Raw genomic sequence first — 19,752 nt, forward strand, 5'->3', positions numbered from 1 at the left:
TCTTCAGAGCAATTACCATCCCAGGATCCTTCCCGGATTCTTGCCTCTGAAACTTTGAGACCCAAGGTCTGGTGGAAGGACCCAGGACATCCAGAAACATGTGTCATTAATAGACATGCTCAGTAGCTGCTTCTGAAGCTGCAGGAGTAGCATTCATTTAGGGCGAGCAGTTGTTCAGGTCCCACACATTCACCAGTTGAGAGCTGTGCCAATCACAGTTTAGGTGAGGGAGGAGGTGGAGGTTAAAAAGGGGTTTTGTCCAAAAGAGAACAGAGCAAAGGTAAAGGTTTGTAAATTCTTACCTGACTTAGTTGGGTTTGTGAGGGAAAATATGGTACCCTACAGAGTGAGCGCTTCATGGAAATGTTGATTCCAGTGCCTCTACCACTTTGGTTATAGACTTCAGATTTCTATTTCACCAACAACTGAGACCAGGAACTATTAATCCAGGGGCTGGAATCCTCCCAGCTGTAAGGATCCCCAGATTTTTGTTTGTTGACAAAGCTCTGATGAGTTTGGCAAAATCTCTATTCTTTTCCATTCTTCTCAAGCTCTGAAGAATCCAGGTGATACTATACATATTAGGGCCACACTATAAAGACTGAAAAATCCTCTGAAATCGGATCAGTGGGGTTTGTTTATATGTGCGTGCTAAAGTATAGAAGTGCAAATGTTACGTTGAAACCTTAACATTTAAATATACATATAACAGCAACAAAATGGGACAGTCTGTAAATCTACCGATGTTTCTATTACATTCTAAAAGACGTTGTTTAAAAATATTCATAAGTATTCCAAATACTATTTACAATATTTTTGTGTCTTAAATCTTTGTTTATTTAGAAATTGTATAGTACTCTCTTTGAAGCTGACTGGGAACAGTTAACAGCTACATTCAGGGTTTTACATACAGTAGCCACGAGGTTTAACTGCATAATGCATAAAGAGAGAACTCTGGCTTGTACCTCAGAAAAGTGTTAAACTGAGATGTAGGAAACGGGGGAGTGTAATAGTTATATGTAATATTTCTTCATCTACGTCCCTTCCTGTTACACAAATAGTGCCCAAAATTGGACTTCAGGTTTACACAGTTTTATCTGATTTCTCTTTCTGAGACAATCAGTGTCATTCAGTCAAAGAGAATAGAGTGGTAGTATATGTGTGTGCATGTACTGTATTGATTCTATTGACTAGAGTCATGGACACTTGCAGACATTTGGGCCGAATTCCTACAGACCCATTTTCATCAGTGATGTCTCATACTGACAGTACAGAAGCAATAAGGTGGGCTGATAGGTGGGCATATGGTCAGGTAACTGATATACAGACCTTTGAAGGAGAGTGGTTTTAAATGTTTTGTGAATTTCCAGATCTTGCCTCCTTTAATACACAGGGGGAGAGAGTGTGTGAAATACACAGATTAGTGAAGAAATGGGTTGTGATATCTATTCACCATAGGATTATGCTACTTATTTCCACGAGAACTGCTCACAGATTCCCAGCACAATGAGCATGAGGATCCTGAACATTCTGATGGAGGATCTGATACTGACAGACAGTTTACACATGTGACTGACAAAGGAGAGGGTTAACAGGTAGTCATTCAGTGGAAGCAGCTGTTGCTGCTGTAAATCTTTGTCTTGTTTACAAGAGCAGGTTTTGAAATCTACCAGTGAGACAAAGAACGACAGATGTAAAGTTTAAACTGAAATGTTTTTTCGGGCAGTTCACCCAGACTCAGTGGAGAGGTTGATTATCCTGCCTAGCAAGCTCAAACCAGAGACTTTATGGAAGGTGATGAAATCTCTGACAAGATAAAGAGAGGTAATATCACTGCAAATGCATTGACCCCAGCAGTGAGGATAATCATACTAGCTGGTATCAAGACAAATGCTGGAGACGGTTTTTAAGAGTCTAGAAAAGGCATATGGAACTATAGAGAGAGCATCAGAGCTTAAGCCTCAGTTTCTGAAACTGATCAACATACTGGAGAACAGCTCTGTACCTGAGCAGATTACATGCATTAGTCCAAAAAATTCTTGAGGTGGAGTGAAATATGCAGAATTAGACTCTTGTAAACAAGACCAGTTTTAGAAGGTTGTTGGCACAAATCATTGCTAACCACACTGAGGATCACAAGGGTATTAGTCCAGATGGTTGACAGAGAAACATTTCCAGTGTACAATTCTTGTTGAAAGTGAGAACCTATGGAGAAGGAATGCTGTGATTCGGAAAAAGAGAACATTGTCAAGAGAAGCGAAGGGCTTTAGTAAAGCTAGCCTGCATTTGGTGAAGGAACTGGAAGGAATATCAGAGCAGTTCTAAGAGACTGAAAGAGAAATATCTCCAAACTGAGCAACTGTTGGTTCAATTGCAGATAGCTAGATCAAGATCTGCTCCACCCAGTTAAGGAGGACATTTGACCACTCAGAAGCCTAAGGAAATTGGTAAGCGAGGATTGATAAAAAGACTTGGAGTACTTGTGGCACCTGAGAGACTAACAAATTTATTTGAGCATAAGCTTTCGTGAGCTACAGCTCACTGATGAAGTGAGCTGTAGCTCACGAAAGCTTATGCTCAAATAAATTTGTTAGTCTCTCAGGTGCCACAAGTACTCCTTTTCTTTTTGCTGATACAGACTAACACGGCTGCTGCTCTGAAACCTGTCATAAAAAGACTTGTTTCAATTATGGACAGCAAGGATATTTCATAGGTGGCTGAAAACTCTCCCAATCCCAATTTAATGCATTGACAGCTCATTAGCAGGTAATCAGAGCAGAGTAGACCCACACCTGTATAAGGAAGAACAAGGGATTTTGCAAGGCAGAGTGGCCAGCTGGAGGATGTGTGTGCAGAATACAGCTCAACTGGAACCCAGTAAAGCATTTCAACAGCTAGTAGAACCTGCTTTTCAGGGCTATGCTTATGTGGATGGATCCAAGTGGATCACTCTGTGCATTACAATTTGTTACCAACTAGTAGATAAGCCCCCTCCATTGGGCATCAGGGCCCACACAACTAAAGCGAGACAGCCTTTTCAGGGTGCCTAAGAAGTTTTCCTATATCAGATCTGCAAGGCTGCCACTTGGAGCTCAAGCCATACCTTTAACAGCCATTATATGCTGGATTAGGTGATCGAAAATTTTACTTCAGAAATACCGAAAATCCATTTTTTTTCAAGTCACTTAAGTTCCTAGAGCACGTAGGCCCATATTTTTAAAGGTATTTAGGTTTTGCGGCACTCAGCACCACAACTAACTAATTTATGAGCCTAAATCTCATTTTCAAAAGGGATTTAGGCAATTAGGAGTCTAGATTGAATGGTCAAAAATTTCAGTCTCTCACGCATGAGGAATATTTGTGCCATAAGTGGGATCCACATGGACAAAACACCTCTAAGAACCACAGTTACCTAAGGTGAGTAACCATTCTATTTAGTGAAGTCTGAGTCTTTGTAAAGTAATGTACTATATTTTTGTCATGCATGTCAAAACTTGTACTTTGTTACAACTGCAAATACGTCGAACTTAAAGGTACTAATCACTTTGAAGAATGTCAATCAATGAAGGTAAATTTTACACTTTATATTTCAGTTGACCTGTGACTAAAGAATGTGAACTGGAATTGCTTTTTTTAATTATGGTGAAATGAGTTTTCTTTTTGAATTAGGTCGCACTAGTAGCAGTTCTGGTAGAAACTTTTGGGTGAGTGGACTTGCCTCCACGACTAGAGCTACAGACTTGAAGAATCTTTTTAGCAAATATGGGAAGGTACGGTTTTTGATCCTTTTACCCCAAACTAGCTAACAATATTTCTTCTCTTGGTGTTTGCTATTTAAAGTATTTTAATGGAATACCAGTACCACAGATGAAGTACAGGTAATTGGAAGTCTAAATTATCAAAAATATTCTTGTTGCACACAAAAGCAAATAAGATGTACTAATCTAAGCTATTTAAGCTTTTGTATTTTTCCCTCACCCGTACAAAAAAATCCTTTCCTCTCCAGATCCTGGTTTGAATTAATTTAGGCTAATGTCTTTGTTATATATATTTCTCCATTTCCTATACTGTAGTGTCACCCTCATGGTCACTCAGCATAAATTTAATAATATGAAGGGGCTATATTTGAACCTGAATGAAATAATATTGGAATTTAGAGCCTTCTTTCTGGTGTAGTATGTAAGAATGGTGTGTCCATTCTTTTGGATTAAACTAAGAAAATAAGTAAGTCCAAAGATTTGTTTGGTCTAAAATTGACACTGATACTAAAATTAACACTTGAAAAAAGGTTTTGTATGCTGCTGTTAATGGTGTGCTGAATTAAATCCCATATCTCCTGTTAAGAGGAAAATTGGAAGGGCTGATTTAATAGATGATGGATGCCAAAATTAATAACTTCCCTCGTATTTGAAGGAATATTTAAGTATTTTTCTCAGAGGTTCAGTAGCGTACTTTAAAATGACGTCAGATGCTGAGAATGCTTAAATACCGTTCCCACTGCAAGCGGTGGGAATGGCTTTCCGCAAATTCAACTTGAGAAAAAACAAAACTTAACATATTGTGATCTTACATTAAATCAAATGAATTAACTTCAGCACATCTGGGTATTTGTTTGAATTGCATGTGGTTATTGCATTTGATGCCAAGAAAATTAACTGTGTCAAATTACATTATTAAAATGAGGTGTACTCATTTTCTTAGTTTAATCCAAAATTTCATCCAGTGATCTGGGAGGAGATGATTCTAGAGAAATGGCACAAATGTGCATCCAAAATACCGGTGACAGCTGTCTTTGTATTTGCCTGAATAATCTGACAGCAGTCACTGTAATTCAAACAAAAGAATCCATATTCTTCTTTGAATATTAATTATGGACAAAGTTAAATTTACAAGAGGCAAAAGTACACCTGCGGTAAAGTACATGTTAAAAGCATATTCCACCTTCAGCTGCACTTTAAAATGGGAAGCCTGTATGAATTTCTGATTTATTCCCCCAGTATTAAGTGTGCTGTATAGACTTTATCTGCATAAACAAAGAGCTTTTATGGAAATACTTATCTATACATGTTGTTTCAATGTTTTCTTCCCTGTCTTCTGTAGCATACTTGAAAATTGCATATAAGTAGGCTTTTTAAAATCATATTTTTGGTGAGTGCTTCCCACCTCTCAAACTGAATTTTATTTGAAAAAATTTTTAATTCGTTAATATTTTGTGCGTACAACTACCAATGACTGAAAAGTTACATTTTTGTTGGGACTCATCCTAGCAGATTGTTGAACTCGTATCAACATGAGTGGAAATTATACTTGCCCTTGACTGTTGTTCCTTTTATTACCGTTCATCAAAATGATGCTGGTGATGCACATTTTACAGGATTTCTTATAAATAGACTTCACATTGTCTGCTTTTCACCAGTTGAACTTTTGCAACATTGCACTTATAATGCTTGGTTCCAAAATGTTGTTTTCATAGTTGTTTGTCGCTTAAAAACAGATAATCCAGGTATGATAGGCTGCATTCGAGTAGGTAAAAGACATGGTGAATGTGTCCAATGAAGTGAGCTGTAGCTCACGAAAGCTTATGCTCAAATAAATTTGTTAGTTTCTAAGGTGCCACAAGTACTCCTTTTCTTTTTCCGAATACAGACTAACACGGCTGCTACTCTGAAACCTAATATTTTAAGGTTATAAATGGGCTGTGTATGAGTGTGTTGTGTACTTATAATAGAGTGACACTGTAATTGTCCTCCTTAAGGTGGTTGGTGCAAAAGTGGTGACCAATGCTCGCAGTCCTGGTTCTCGCTGCTATGGGTTTGTTACAATGTCTACAGCTGAGGAGGCAACAAAGTGTATTACACACCTTCATAAAACAGAGTTACATGGGAAAATAATTTCTGTAGAAAAAGTAAGTGATCATTCTCAAGAAAAGATAGAATAACCTGTCTAAGAATTCCTATATTACTGAAATGTTTCACCTGGTGTTTGTCAAATATAATTTCAGGCAAAAAATGAACCTGCTGGGAAAAAACCTACAGAGAAAAAAGAGAGTGAAGTGAAGAAGGAGACAGTTGTCAGTGAGAGGTATCATTCTGTAGATCCCATATCTGAAAAATAGTTTGATAGTTTTGGGGTATTTTCTGCTTTGTCTGGAAAAACAAAGCTGTGTTAAGAAGTGAGCAAGGTGAATATATAAAGAGGTCTGGAGTGATGCATGCAAAAATATGAATGAAGCAATATTTGTGTTTCATTGTCACATTTCTGGTCAAGTGTGTGCAGTCACAAATCAAATCTGTATCTGATTATCTAGGAACTAATAAGGCTTAAGTAGCAAAAAAGAAACCACTGAAAACACAACTCCCTGATGGAATTTCATTAAAAGGTCTCCACCCTGACTCCCGTGTAGACTTTGAAGTATCCTGATTATTGTTGTGGGTGGAGAAATCTCAGAAATTGGTTATTTTCCTTGAATGCTAACTTTCCCTTGTATGTGCTTGGAACCTTACTCCCTAGCTCAGTTGTAATTCTCAGTTCCATTTTCCAGTTCAGTTTTTTTTTTTGGCTCTCTGTTTTATCATAATGACTGTTCTTTCTGATCTTTATTACCAAATATACTATTATAAAAGTTAACAGTGAGTGAAGTGCAGATATTTCAACTGCATGCCTTGTTAGGCATATATAAGACCCATGTTTTCTCAGTCATAGGCTTTTTGGTATGTCTAGATCTTCTTATGCCAGCCTGCAATAAAGCCTGCTACACATCAATATCATAAACCTATAAAGAGCACCACTCCAGAGTTCTGATCCATTCATTAGTCTGTTCCCGTACTAGAGCTTTTTACACACAAGAGATTCTCTCATGGAACAGGGCTACCTAGGGCTACTGTTGGAGATCAGATGTTCAAGATTCTGTTCCCACCATTTGTTCTCATCAGCGCCACACTGCTTTTTCTTTTTGGAATACTTAGAGTAGCCAGAAGGGTTAAGATAACTCCTCTGCTTTAAATGTTTTCTTGAAGTATAACTCTCTTGTCAGATGCTGTTTGATAACTAGTTTTTGGCTTTGTTTAATTTAGCTCTCATCTCTGGAAACTTTTAATTTTATGAGAGGCTCTGCCCGCCTACTGTATGGTGTCAGTTTTGTTGTGTTCAACAGCCATGCTACAAAAACTCTACTAGGTTTGACGTTGGTTGCCATGTTTTCTCTCAGGAATCTTTTCTGGCATTAGGCACACCATAATGTGTGTTTTCCTATTGTGTATAGTTCAGTTATCTTGATCTTATGCTAAGCCAAAACTTCTTTGAAGCTGTACAGTAGGTTCTGATCTTTTTTCACTTCATGCCAACAGAGGAATTAGCATTTTCAGTATCAGTGCCGTTGGGCATACTGTGCATCTCTTCCAGAGACTTAAGCCAAAGCCTTATATGTAAAAGGACATGTATTTCAATCTGCTTTTAGCTCAGACTTTCTGCACATTTATATCATTCTTTGTCAATGTGTTGAGTTTTTTCCTTCAGTTTTAAATCAGTTTATTTTCTATAGGTCTGGCAGTGTTAAAAACGACGAGATGACTGACCAACAAGATGATGCTAAGAAAGCAGAAGGAAAAGATGAAAAAGAAGAGAAGGATAAAGATGAGCTGAAGTCTGGGTCCTCAGATCAACTGAAGACTACAAAATCAGGTAATTTAACTGCTGTTTTGTTACAGAGTATTAGGCATGATTCATGTGGATGCTTACAATTATGTCTTCCCAAACCAAATGATTTAAATGTTTTGTAAGATGGAAGATAGGATAGTACTTTTTAAAAATTGCTGTAGCTGACTACGTTTTGGTCATCATATTAAACAGTTACAGTGCATAATTTTGGGTGATGAAATGCTGCTGGTGTTCTGTCAAGACTTTGTGGCACTGATCATTTGAAAAGTTGAGGTATTACATGCACATATGTGAAATAGTCACAGTTACACAGCTACCTATGTTCTTATTAGCCTTGATGTCGATCAGGTCCATTTTTAGGGGGAAAGCTTAGAAACAAGCACTGTTCGCTATATATGTTAGGATACTTCAAGTGAATGTAATTAGAAATAGGATGTGTAATCAAAAAATGTCACACTGGACGTTTACATCACCCTAGTTATGTAGTAAATGCTGGGTAGAATGAGAAAACAGGATTTTGTTTTTCTGTTTCGACTTCTCTTATGTCTCCATGCCTGATATATTTGTGAATATGCAGGGTGGGTAATTTAATCAAATATAACTTAGTAGTAAACTAAACAGTAAGTAAAATTTAACCATAACTAGTCAGTAGAAATCTGATGGAAACTGCCAAAATTACAAAACTTATAGATATCTTGTTTATGGATTTGGTTTCTTTCTGTTATAACAGTCATTATTGAATGGTTCAGGTTATGCTGACAAGTGCATTTCATATTTAGTATCTATTGGTTTTAGAAATTGAAACAGTTGTATAAAAATGTATTCACTATGTACCTGATCACTTTGATATCAAGTAGCATCTAAAAGTCGTACGAGGGATCTGCCCCTGGTGTTACTCAGTTTAAGTAGAAAAGATAAAATAAAAATGTTACTTTACTTTATGGGTACAGATTGCAGAGTATTCAAAAGTCACTACTGTCAAACAGCATTTTGAAAAGGAGTTAATGTTAAAAATGTTCACATTGCAAGGACTTCTACCATTGAAAGTCAAAGCTCCCATTATATTATGTAATCTTTTGTTGTGGTTTGTGTAGGAAGTAAGGGAGCAGAAAGGATAGTAGTAATGGACAAATCCAAAGGAGAACCTGTTATTAGCGTGAAAACTTCAACTACATCAAAAGAGAGAGTAAGTTTAATTTTTCTGGGTTCAAAATTCCTATTAGTCAAATAGCTTTTAAATGGCTGACATCACAAAACCTGCAGCACTACACTCAAGCTAAGACATATTTCTTTTGTGTGTTTTGTCTGCGCTTATAAAAGGAATAAATATGTTTAAAAAAATTCATGCAGAGACTAAGCTCTCAGATACACCATTTGTGAAAGGAAGGGATGTTATGAGTATTGTTTGATTGGTTATCATAATTGTGTTCTTATAAATGCACTCCAGTAAGCCTTTATCAACTTTTATATTAACTATAGAGCCTTAAGAGCCAGGACCGCAAATCAGAGAGCAAAGAGCGACAAGGTATTGTGCCATTCGACAAAATCAAAGCACAGCGAAAAATTAGAGAGGCGGAACAACGCCGGTAAGTTCAATGGCAAAGTTGTGTGGAATTTTTTTTTCTTTTTAGAACTTTGGTGACTGTCTTCTCACTAAAGCTATTTAAAGGGGACATGGTCCCTTTATCGTTGGTATTTGAAGTTTAGTTTTTTTATTCAGTTAAGCATTGTCTATGTAGATGCCCACTGTCAGGTCACACATCGGGAGGCCACAAGCCCCAGAAGAGACTGCAGAGCACTGATTGTTGAGGTTATTCATATACCCTCTTTGGATCTGAACATGCAGTGTGAAGTTATATGTGAAAACATAGCTCAAATTGTCCTCCTCTGCCTTTTCTATTTTGTACATAGGTTTAATTAATGTTAAGTATTCTCTGCTGCTTGGCAAGAGAGAGGAAAATCCCCCAAAACAATTCCATCCCACCCAATTCAGTGCTTTCAGGAAAATGCCTGAGGGGAAGAAGGAAGATTGTCTCAGAATCAGGGACAGATTTCCATCCAGACTCATTCCATCGGGCAGGGTGAATCTTAACTCCCTTTTAGGTGACTTACCTTGTCAGACCATTCAAAGTTTACATGTAATTTGAAATTTTAAAAAAAGCTGGTTACACATGTATGCAAAGAGTGGGCTTAAATTGCAGCAAAGGTGGTTTAGGTTGGACATTAGGAAAAACTTCCTAACTGTCCGGGTGGTTATGCACTGGAATAAATTGCCAAGGAGGGTTGTGGAATCTCCAACATTAGAGATTTTTAAGAGCAGGTTAGACAAACACCTGTCAAGAATGGTCTAGATAATACCTAGTCCTGCCATGAGTGCAGGGGACTGTACTACATGACCTCTTGAGGGTCCCTTCCAGTCCTATGATTTTATGTATAGAAATATAAATAATGGTTTACTATCCGTGCCTCAAAGCTACATTCTCTGTGTCCTTTCAGCTCAGAGAGGGACCCTAGTGCAGATGCTTATTTTTTTCTGATACTCCTTTCATAGTGTTCTGTAAAAGGATAAAGGTAGTACTGTGTCCACATTCTAAATTCCTTGGCCTTTACTCATCATAATCTGTGCATCCATTTCCCATCCTTTGCAAAATTTCACAGCTTATCTAGGGAAAGCTAAATCTGGGTAGGGTTTTAAAAAAAAAAAAAACCCTTTCATAAGACTTCTACATGGTTTTTAGTATTTTTTTGGACAAGTCCAGAGAATCTGTATCTGTTTGTAGATCTAAATGGATTAGACCCTGTATTCAGTTTTCAGCCGTCTTAATAGTGGATATTCTGAGGTAATTCTTCTTCGGAAGAGAGAGGTTACTCACCCACCTGTAAGTGGAGTTCTTAGCCTTAGCAGATTCACACTAACCCACCCTCCCTTCTTGCTTCTTCATAGTCCTTGGATGATATTTTGAGTAATAGGAATGAATTTAGGGCATTTAGTATCATGGTCCCTTGGCCTTGCACCTAGTGTTCAGATCTGTGAGGATGTACGTGCTTCTGCAGAGATGATATAATTGAACTCCAGTTACAGGTGAGCAGCCATCCTCAGTGCTGAATAACCCATAGCCTGGTTAGAGGGAACCCCCAACACAAATCTAGGATTATTGCAGTTTCTATTTTTGCTTTGTAGTTCATTGTCAGCATTGAAGGGTTAAATCTTTAAGCCTTTTACCTTGTTATTTATATAGCACCCGTGAGCGTCGGGAGAGACAGCAGCATTTGCAAACCATACGGGAACGAGAAGAAAGAGACAGGCTTGAGATAGCTCGAGAGCGCCTACAAATTGAACGAGAGCGCCTTGAGCGAGAGCGGATGGAAAGAGAGCGCCTGGAGAGAGAGCGAATGCACATAGAACATGAAAGGAGACGAGAACAGGATCGCATACAGCGGGAGAGAGAAGAGCTGCGTCGTCAGCACGAGCAACTTCGCTATGAACAGGAACGGCGATCGGCATTGAGAAGACCATATGACATAGATGGGAGGTAAAAACTACAAATACAGTGAGTTAATGATTTCCCGTTTGATGCAAGTAGAAAAATGCTAGCAGTCCTTAGATTCTCTCTGGAAGTTCCAAACCACGGAGAGAACTATGTAGGCGGACAGTCATTGATGGGCTTTTGTGTCAAATGCTCCACTAGATTAATAGTGACAAGCACATTTTTGCATGTAAACAGTTCAATCAGTAATCATTCTTAAACACATTAAACTCTTCATAGAGTTACCCATACCAGTTCTCTCTGAATTGAAAAAACTCAAAATATAGTAAATTTCCCTACAGGTGGATTAGAAGATCCATGTAATTGCAAAAAACCTAGTCTGTCTTTCTCCCTGTGTTGCTGATCAGAATCTCGTTTTGACTGGAGTTAAAGCAGTCTGTTTTATAAGCCCTCAGGGAAAAGTTGACTGAGGGATTGTGTGTGGCATGCTGGGATGTAAAGCTACCTTGTGCTAGCCTGTCATGTACTAACTGTCTCTGTGGACCCTGCTGCTGCCCATGAAAAGTTTCGTGGTGTACTGAAGAGGGGTAGATCAAAGCGCAGTAGGGAACTTTTAGTGCACAGCATCAGAGTCTACACAGTTAGTGCGTGGCAGGCTAGCACAAGGTAGATTTACATCCCAGCGTGCCCTGCACTAATAGTTCATATAGACAGGCCTTGTGACAGATGGACAAATTACTGTAGAAAATCCTAAAACAAATGCAGATAGAAGACAATATTTCTTCTCTTGTTTCAGCACATGCACAATAAGGTAAAGATTGATATAGGTTAACTCAAAGCAGTCTTTTTTCTGAAACTCAGAGATACCATTTTGGCAGATCAGATTTTAATAATCAAATCTAAATAATTATTGACTGTTCAGATTAACCCACAGAATAGAAATTGAATAATGTATTTCCTTAATTTAGATTCAAAGAAACATGGACCAAACATGGATGGAACTGATTAACAGTGTAATTCAGATAATTTTGGTAATTCTGTGTAACTCATAACTTGTACTGCCTTAGTTCTGCTGTATTCCTTTCTCATGTGTCACTTTTTTCCTCTTCTGTAAGAAAATACCTTATCCTATCAATTATGCTTACCTTTAAAAAAAGGTAATAACTAAATGAGACTAGATATGAAGAGAACAAAAGAGAGAGATAATTCTGTCTGGACTACAATGTTGTATTAAATCTGAACTTTCTTGTAGGCGAGATGACTCCTATTGGCCAGAGGCAAAGCGAATGGCGATGGATGACAGATACCATTCTGATTTTAGCCGCCAAGATCGCTTCCATGATTATGACCACAGGGATCGTGGCCGATACCAAGACCATTCTATGGACAGGTTAGTGATTTGTTTTTCTGCATTGCCTGAAATCAGGTAACAGCAATAGTATATTTAGTATGACATTTTTCTCTATTTGTTTGATAAATGCTGCTTTTTTAAAAAAAAAAAAAAAGACATCAGAGCTTGTCTATTCTTGTTCCATGCTGAAGTTTGTAATTGTCTGTGGGGTTTACTTTTGAAACCTGTGTAACCAGAAGAAACCTTACAAAACAAGGTGTTTGAATGTACTGTGTCATCAACTAAAAGCTTCCAGCAGATTTGTTCAAAATGTGGGAAATAGCATTACAAGAAGAACTGATTGCAATAGGACTCATAAAGTCCTTGAAATAGCACTGTGAGCACCCAGTGCCTTTTTCCCATGACTAATTGGTTTCTTTCGTATTTATATATTCCCAGTGTTGCAAGTCAGAAAGTTGCCAAATGTTTTAAAAGCTCACACTAACATGTAGACAAGATAAAAGTCTTTATACAGTGAATATTCTATTTACCTTCTTACGTTGGGACTGACTAGGTTTTTAAACTGGCCAGAATGTTTCCCGGTTTCCATATGTGCAAGTGAAATTTGATAGTTTGTAAAGATTGAGAATCTGCAATTCCAGCAGAAACCTGTGCTCAGCACCTGTGAAAATACAGCCCTAAATACTTCGTGTAAATTAGTTTTATGATGTCATCGCAAGATTCTGATTCGAATTGCTCCTTTTCAGGAGAGAAGGATCAAGAACAGTGATGGGAGATCGCGATGGGCAGGTGAGTTGTATGTGGATATGGACCTAGAGTAGCTTAATTTTTATAAACTGATTTCCTATACTGAGTGTCAGATTAATATATAATGAACTAGTGTAAGAGATGCAGATAAGGAAAGGAAAACCTATGCATTATAAATCTTAATTTCTTTTTTAAATAGGTAAAAATGAAAACACTTGAGTAATCTGATCACTTGTTCTATATACTGGTACACAAATACATCAGAGGTAATTCCTCTGGCATGACAAACCCAACTAGTGAGTGTCTCAGTATGGTAAAAAGAAAAGGAGGACTTGTGGCACCTTAGAGAGAGGTGCCACAAGTCCTCCTTTTCTTTTTGCGGATACAGACTAACATGGCTGCTACTCTGAAAGCAGTATGGTAAAGTGTACCAAAAGTGTGCGTAGAAAATGCAAAGACACAACAGAGGTAAAGGTGAGTAAGGAAGTCATTGGAAGAATTTAATTCCACAGAGTAACTTTCAGATTAAACTAGGCCAAAATGGAATTAGCAAAAAAGTTTTGAAGTTGTTCAGAGGAAAATTTTTGCTCCAGTGGTGACACTCCTGGATGGGCTTTCTGAAATCTTGGGATCCTAATGTGCTCTCTACTGATGGATAGGTTATTGAATTGGGTAAATTCTATTGATCAGCTCTTACCAAGTTGAGGATCAGGTTACAGCATTCCAATGTGTACTTTCACCTTTCAGCATTATGGAGATGAGCGCCATGGAGGACCAGATCGTCATTCACGAGACTCACGGGACAGTTGGGGTGGCTATGGGTCTGACAGAAGAATGAGTGAAGGGAGAGGGATACCTCCACAGTCTCGGTTAGTATGGGGAAACGAGGACAGTCTTTCACCAGCACTTGCAATGGTCATGCTTCTTTGAAACTTCAAATGAACTTTTTGAAGGGTGATAGTAGGGAAGCAGTTTTACCAGAGTAAATCCTCTCCAAATAGTTTTACTGAGGGTCTCCTCTCTCCTGGCTGTGCAGTGGATTTACACATGTAGTGCCCCTGTGCATCATGGAGCTCTGTAGTAAAGAGTTGCTGTGGTTTGCCTGTATTCACAGTTCCCTTGTAAGGCTTCCTCTTCTAAGGGTCAAATTTGATTGACCCTGGTGCTCCTGAAATTCTTTGAAGAGGGAGTAACTTGTAGCTAGTGGACTGAATTTGAGACTGTTAAATGGAAGAGAAGCCAGAATCTTAATGGAAAACCCAATATGGGACAAACTTGGAATCCCAGACTGTTCTTGTTTAACCATCATGCCAGTCTTAGCATGAATTAAAATTTTCCAACTGTATAGTGGGGAGCACTCACAGGTATTCAGTGAAATTACTTCTCCTTTTATCACAGTATTAAGATTTACGGTTTGTTACTTCTGTGTCTATACACATTTGTCAGTTCCACAGTGGGGTTTTACCTCTGATTTTCAGTTGAAGTGGCAGGGACCAGCCTGGAATTTAGCGCCCTTCAGGAAAACAACCCAGTAAAAATGTTTCCAAAGCTGAACATTTTGTTAACTTTAAAATTAGATACTATTTCCCCTGAATAAGCCACTATACAGAACATGACAACATACATATTTCTCAGATTGAATTTTGATTAGTGGGTTGGTCAGAGTGGCCAGCCTGGATACTCGGGGAAGAAGTCATTGGGCATCAAATATACCCTGTTGCAGAAATAGAATTAAGGAACTCCTATTTCCTCATTTGTTATGTTAGGTGGATTGTTCAGCAACTTTATTACTGAGATATGGTTAAACCAGCTGAACACTGTAGATTCAGGTTTGGTAAGCTTGTATCTTGGTAAAGGATACTAATATGTTTATGAATGAGATGTTACGTTTGGCTTCACTGCGTGCTATGAAACTGCTAAGAAACATACCTAAAGATTTTTCTTTCTTTCTTTCCAGTGACGGACGTGATTGGGGAGATCATGGTCGAAAGTTTGAGGGACATAAAGATCGTTCGTGGCAGGGCAGTGCAGATGGGGGAATGATGGGACGGGATCATGAGAGATGGCAAGGTAAACATAGAGCATTCTTAGCATAAAGAAAGCAAAACTGGAATAGGGGGAATAATGAAGGGAATGTTTGAACATTCTTTTTAATTCTAGGTGGTGGTAGAGGCAGACCAGGCCATGCAGTGCATCGGGGAGGCCTGTCAGGGTAAGCAGCTTTATCAAGGATAATTGCGGTTTGTACCTTTTATTCCTGTTCTCTTCCCTTTGTAACAGTCATTCCTGTGCATGTTTAAATTATTCAGCGGAATCTTGAGAGAGAACAAAAGTAATTTGGAGTTATGCAAAGTAAAATAATTCAAGAATGTTTGTGATTTGTCCTTGATATAATATCCGTGAGTAAAGAATATTCCCATGATTATATCTGGTGCATCTTACTGAACGAAAATCATACAAGAAATGCAAATGGCACTAATTGTATCCATTTGATAATCAAAGTTGCAGTGAAAACTTAAACACTTTGAAGATAAATTAATGTGTGACTCTCTTTGTAGGCGTGGAGGCTTCATGCAGAGTGGCAACCAAGGCCAGATAATGCATGGCGGAGGGATTCAAGGGGAAGGATTTGCAGGCCAGGAGAGAGCAACCAGACCCAATGACCCCCGTTTCAACCGTCGCTATTGAATGTTTTAATTTTTTAATGTGAGATGGCAACAGAGGTGAATTCTCTATTACCCAGGGTTACCATTAACTGTAACTGATGGGTTACCCTACATGTGTAATTTTTTAAGCTGCTGCCACATTATATAGCTCACTACAATGTGAATTCCTTTGTTTTTGTAATGTGGTGTTCATACCCCATTTAAAATGTTTGTCGATGAAGCATTCCATTTTCCATAAATAAAACCAGTTTACAGTTAACTGTCTTCTGTCCCAATGACACTGCAGACGCCAGAGTTAGAATTTGACCAGGATGTTGAAACTGACCAGGAGGTCCCAAAAGGGACTGCAACTTTAAAAGGAGGATTCTCTCACCAGCCATTTTTGGAAGAGAGAAACAGGCTAAATGGAGAAGAATGAGAGGAGGGTCAAGGGACACAGAAAAGACACTGACCAAATCCCATAAGGCTCTTGGAGTGATGAGGAAACAGGCAGAGATTTGTGTCCGGTGTTCGTTTTTCCACTAGGTCTCTCGAAGTTCCCTTGTGAATAATTATACTGGAATTAACTCACTTTTATTCTGGAATCGTGTGTGTCCATACAGGGAACATTGGGAGTGGTGCCCCCAAGCAAGGCAGAGGACCATTATTCTTATGGGTTGGTCTACACTTAAAAGTTAGCTACGTAGGTCAAAGGAGTGAACAAAACACACCGTGACTGACATAGCTATGATGACCTCACCCCCAGTGTAGATGCAGCTATGTCGATGGACAAAAGTTTCCTCAATAGAAACAAACTTTTGTTTAGGGAGATGTTCCTACATCAACAGTAAAACCCCTTCCATGGGGGGTAGGCTGCATCTATGCTATGAGGTTATGGTCGCACATGTAAGCATATACTCAATGCTTTTTTTGCCTCTGTCTTCACGAACAAGGTCAGCTCCCAGACTGCTGTGCTGGGCATCACAACATGGGGAATAGATGGCCAGCCCTCTGTGGAGAAAGAGGTGGTTAGGGACTATTTAGAAAAGCTTGACGTGCACAAGTCCATGGGGCCGGACGAGTTGCATCCGAGAGTGCTAAAGGAACTGGCGGCTGTGATTGCAGAGCCATTGGCCATTATCTTTGAAAACTCGTGGCGAACGGGGGAAGTTCCGGATGACTGGAAAAAGGCTAATGTAGTGCCAATCTTTAAAAAAAGGAAGAAGGAGGATCCTGGGAACTACAGGCCAGTGAGCCTCACTTCAGTCCCCGGAAAAATCATGGAGCAGGTCCTCAAAGAATCAATCCTGAAGCACTTGCATGAGAGGAAAGAGATCAGGAACAGTCAGCATGGATTCACCAAGGGAAGGTCATGCCTGACTAATCTAATCGCCTTCTATGATGAGATTACTGGTTCTGTGGATGAAGGGAAAGCAGTGGATGTATTGTATCTTGACTTTAGCAAAGCTTTTGACACGGTCTCCCACAGTATTCTTGTCAGCAAGTTAAAGAAGTATGGGCTGGATGAATGCACAAGGTGGGTAGAAAGTTGGCTAGATTGTCGGGCTCAACGGGTAGTGATCAATGGCTCCATGTCTAGTTGGCAGCAGGTGTCAAGTGGAGTGCCCCAGGGGTCGGTCCTGGGGCCGGTTTTGTTCAATATCTTCATAAATGATCTGGAGGATGGTGTGGATTGCACTCTCAGCAAATTTGCGGATGATACTAAACTGGGAGGAGTGGTAGATACGCTGGAGGGCAGGGATAGGATACAGAGGGACCTAGACAAATTGGAGGATTGGGCCAAAAGAAATCTGATGAGGTTCAATAAGGATAAGTGCAGGGTCTTGCACTTAGGATGGAAGAACCCAATGCACAGCTACAGACTAGGGACCGAATGGCTAGGCAGCTGTTCTGCGGAAAAGGATTTGGGGTGACAGTGGATGAGAAGCTGGATATGAGTCAGCAGTGTGCCCTTGTTGCCAAGAAGGCCAATGGCATTTTGGGATGTATAAGTAGGGGCATAGTGAGCAGATCGAGGGACGTGATCGTCCCCCTCTATTCGACATTGGTGAGGCCTCATCTGGAGTACTGTGTCCAGTTTTGGGCCCCACACTACAAGAAGGATGTGGAGAAATTGGAGAGAGTCCAGCGAAGGGCAACAAAAATGATTAGGGGTCTGGAACACATGACTTATGAGGAGAGGCTGAGGGAACTGGGATTGTTTAGTCTGCAGAAGAGAAGAATGAGGGGGGATTTGATAGCTGCTTTCAACTACCTGAGAGGTGGTTCCAGAGAGGATGGTTCTAGACTATTCTCAGTGGTGGAAGAGGACAGGACAAGGAGTACTGGTCTCAAGTTGCAGTGCGGGAGGTTTAGGTTGGATATTAGGAAAAACTTTTTCACTAGGAGGGTGGTGAAACACTGGAATGCGTTGCGTAGGGAGGTGGTGGAATCTCCTTCCTTAGAAGTTTTTAAGGTCAGGCTTGACAAAGCCTTGGCTGGGATGATTTAATTGGGGATGAGTCCTGCTTTTGAGCAGGGGGTTGGACTAGAAGACCTCCTGAGGTCCCTTTCAACCCTGATATTCTATGATCAATACAACTATGCCAACATTGTCTCTGTATTGTAGACATATCCTTAGTCAAAGGACGCTTCTGTGACAGCAGGCACCCAGAGCCGGTCAGAAATCTGAGGAAATCAACCCAGAGCTTAGCAGCTACTGCAAATCGGAACATGAGAATAATGAAGGGGATTGCAAGCACTGGATTAAAAGCAAGGGAGAGGAACACCTGGACGGGGAGGGAGTTGAGTTTCATAGGATGACTTGGGAGGATTAAAATTTCTTCTAAATTTAATACCAATTACCTTCTGTGCCACTAATAATCCCTGACATAACTTGGACAGATGGAAACTTTACCATCTTCGCTTGTTTTCACCCTTCTCCCTACTTAGATGGCCAGGTCGGACTGGGCCAGTGGGGTTCCCGTGCATCCTGTGCAGTGGTTGCCATCCCAATCACAGTCTCATCCCAGCACAACCCAGGAATTTGCTTACAAGGTGGGGAATGACCCTGTCCCCTTACCTTGGTAACCATGTGGTGTTACATATCATGCCCCTGCAATTGGCCGGTTGGCTGAAAGAGAGAATTGGGTGGGTTTAAACGTTGGAGGCTACCATATGTACAGCTCAGTTGTACGCTGAGGATGGGTGACTGCTGGGTCCATGTGTAGCCTGGGAGCCCCCACACTCCTGGGCCCAGTCACTCTCATCTCTCCAGGTCTCCATGAGAGTAGCTGTCTGCAAGGCCCAGGAGCTGGGCTCTGCATGCCGGGTTCACTCCCTGCCCCTTCTGATCTCTGGGGTCGCTCTCAGGCTGCTTCTGCGTCCCTCCTGAACTCCGGTGCAGACCCAGCAGTATTTGTCTCTCTTGCATACAAAAGCCTCTTCAGCTTAACACATTTAGAGGCTTTTTTTGTTTTTACATTTTTGGTGGCCAGAAAAGTAACCCGTCTGCTGCAAACACCTAATCACAGGGCGACTGACCAGGGTCCAGTGCACCTGGGACTTGTCAGCGGCCTCCCAGCTGGGCTTAAGAGAAGGCATCTGGGCCATATAAAGGAGAGTAACTGAAAGGGGCAGAAAAGAGCGGGAGCCATAAGGCAGGGAAGCTTGGGTGTCCTTGCTCCCCCAACACATGGCACACTCCCAAGGCAGTGAAGGGCATGGGAGCCAGACACCGTGAGGATCCGTCATTGCGTGGACTGTAAGTATGAGCTGTAGGACACAGTGCATGGATGTGAGTCACTGCCCAGAATTGGGAATCAGGCATTTGCCCCGGTGGGGGCAACTTGCTGTGTGGTCTCGG

The 19,752-nt window shown here is 40.2% G+C and overlaps 1 protein-coding gene across 2 annotated transcripts in view; it reads left to right on the top strand.

Annotated features, from left to right (window-relative positions):
* Positions 1-16,167, top strand: part of LOC125626995 (scaffold attachment factor B1) — a 33,039-nt gene extending 16,872 nt beyond the window's left edge. The window contains exons 9-21 of one of the 2 annotated variants that reach the window (XM_048830639.2): positions 3,670-3,770; positions 5,756-5,905; positions 6,002-6,081; positions 7,541-7,680; positions 8,751-8,842; positions 9,136-9,242; positions 10,896-11,189; positions 12,397-12,534; positions 13,242-13,284; positions 13,990-14,111; positions 15,200-15,312; positions 15,403-15,454; positions 15,801-16,167. In XM_048830639.2, the coding sequence (XP_048686596.1) occupies positions 3,670-3,770; positions 5,756-5,905; positions 6,002-6,081; positions 7,541-7,680; positions 8,751-8,842; positions 9,136-9,242; positions 10,896-11,189; positions 12,397-12,534; positions 13,242-13,284; positions 13,990-14,111; positions 15,200-15,312; positions 15,403-15,454; positions 15,801-15,930 (1,562 nt within the window). In that variant the 3' untranslated portion in view covers positions 15,931-16,167. Of the gene's footprint in view, positions 1-3,669; positions 3,771-5,755; positions 5,906-6,001; positions 6,082-7,540; positions 7,681-8,750; positions 8,843-9,135; positions 9,243-10,895; positions 11,190-12,396; positions 12,535-13,241; positions 13,285-13,989; positions 14,112-15,199; positions 15,313-15,402; positions 15,483-15,800 lie in introns of both variants that reach the window. The other variant, XM_048830640.2, reaches the window with a different exon arrangement.
* Positions 16,168-19,752: the final 3,585 nt, after the last annotated feature.

Source organism: Caretta caretta, chromosome 25 (genome assembly GCF_965140235.1).
Source record: "Caretta caretta isolate rCarCar2 chromosome 25, rCarCar1.hap1, whole genome shotgun sequence".
In the NCBI taxonomy this organism is placed as follows: Eukaryota; Metazoa; Chordata; order Testudines; family Cheloniidae; genus Caretta; species Caretta caretta.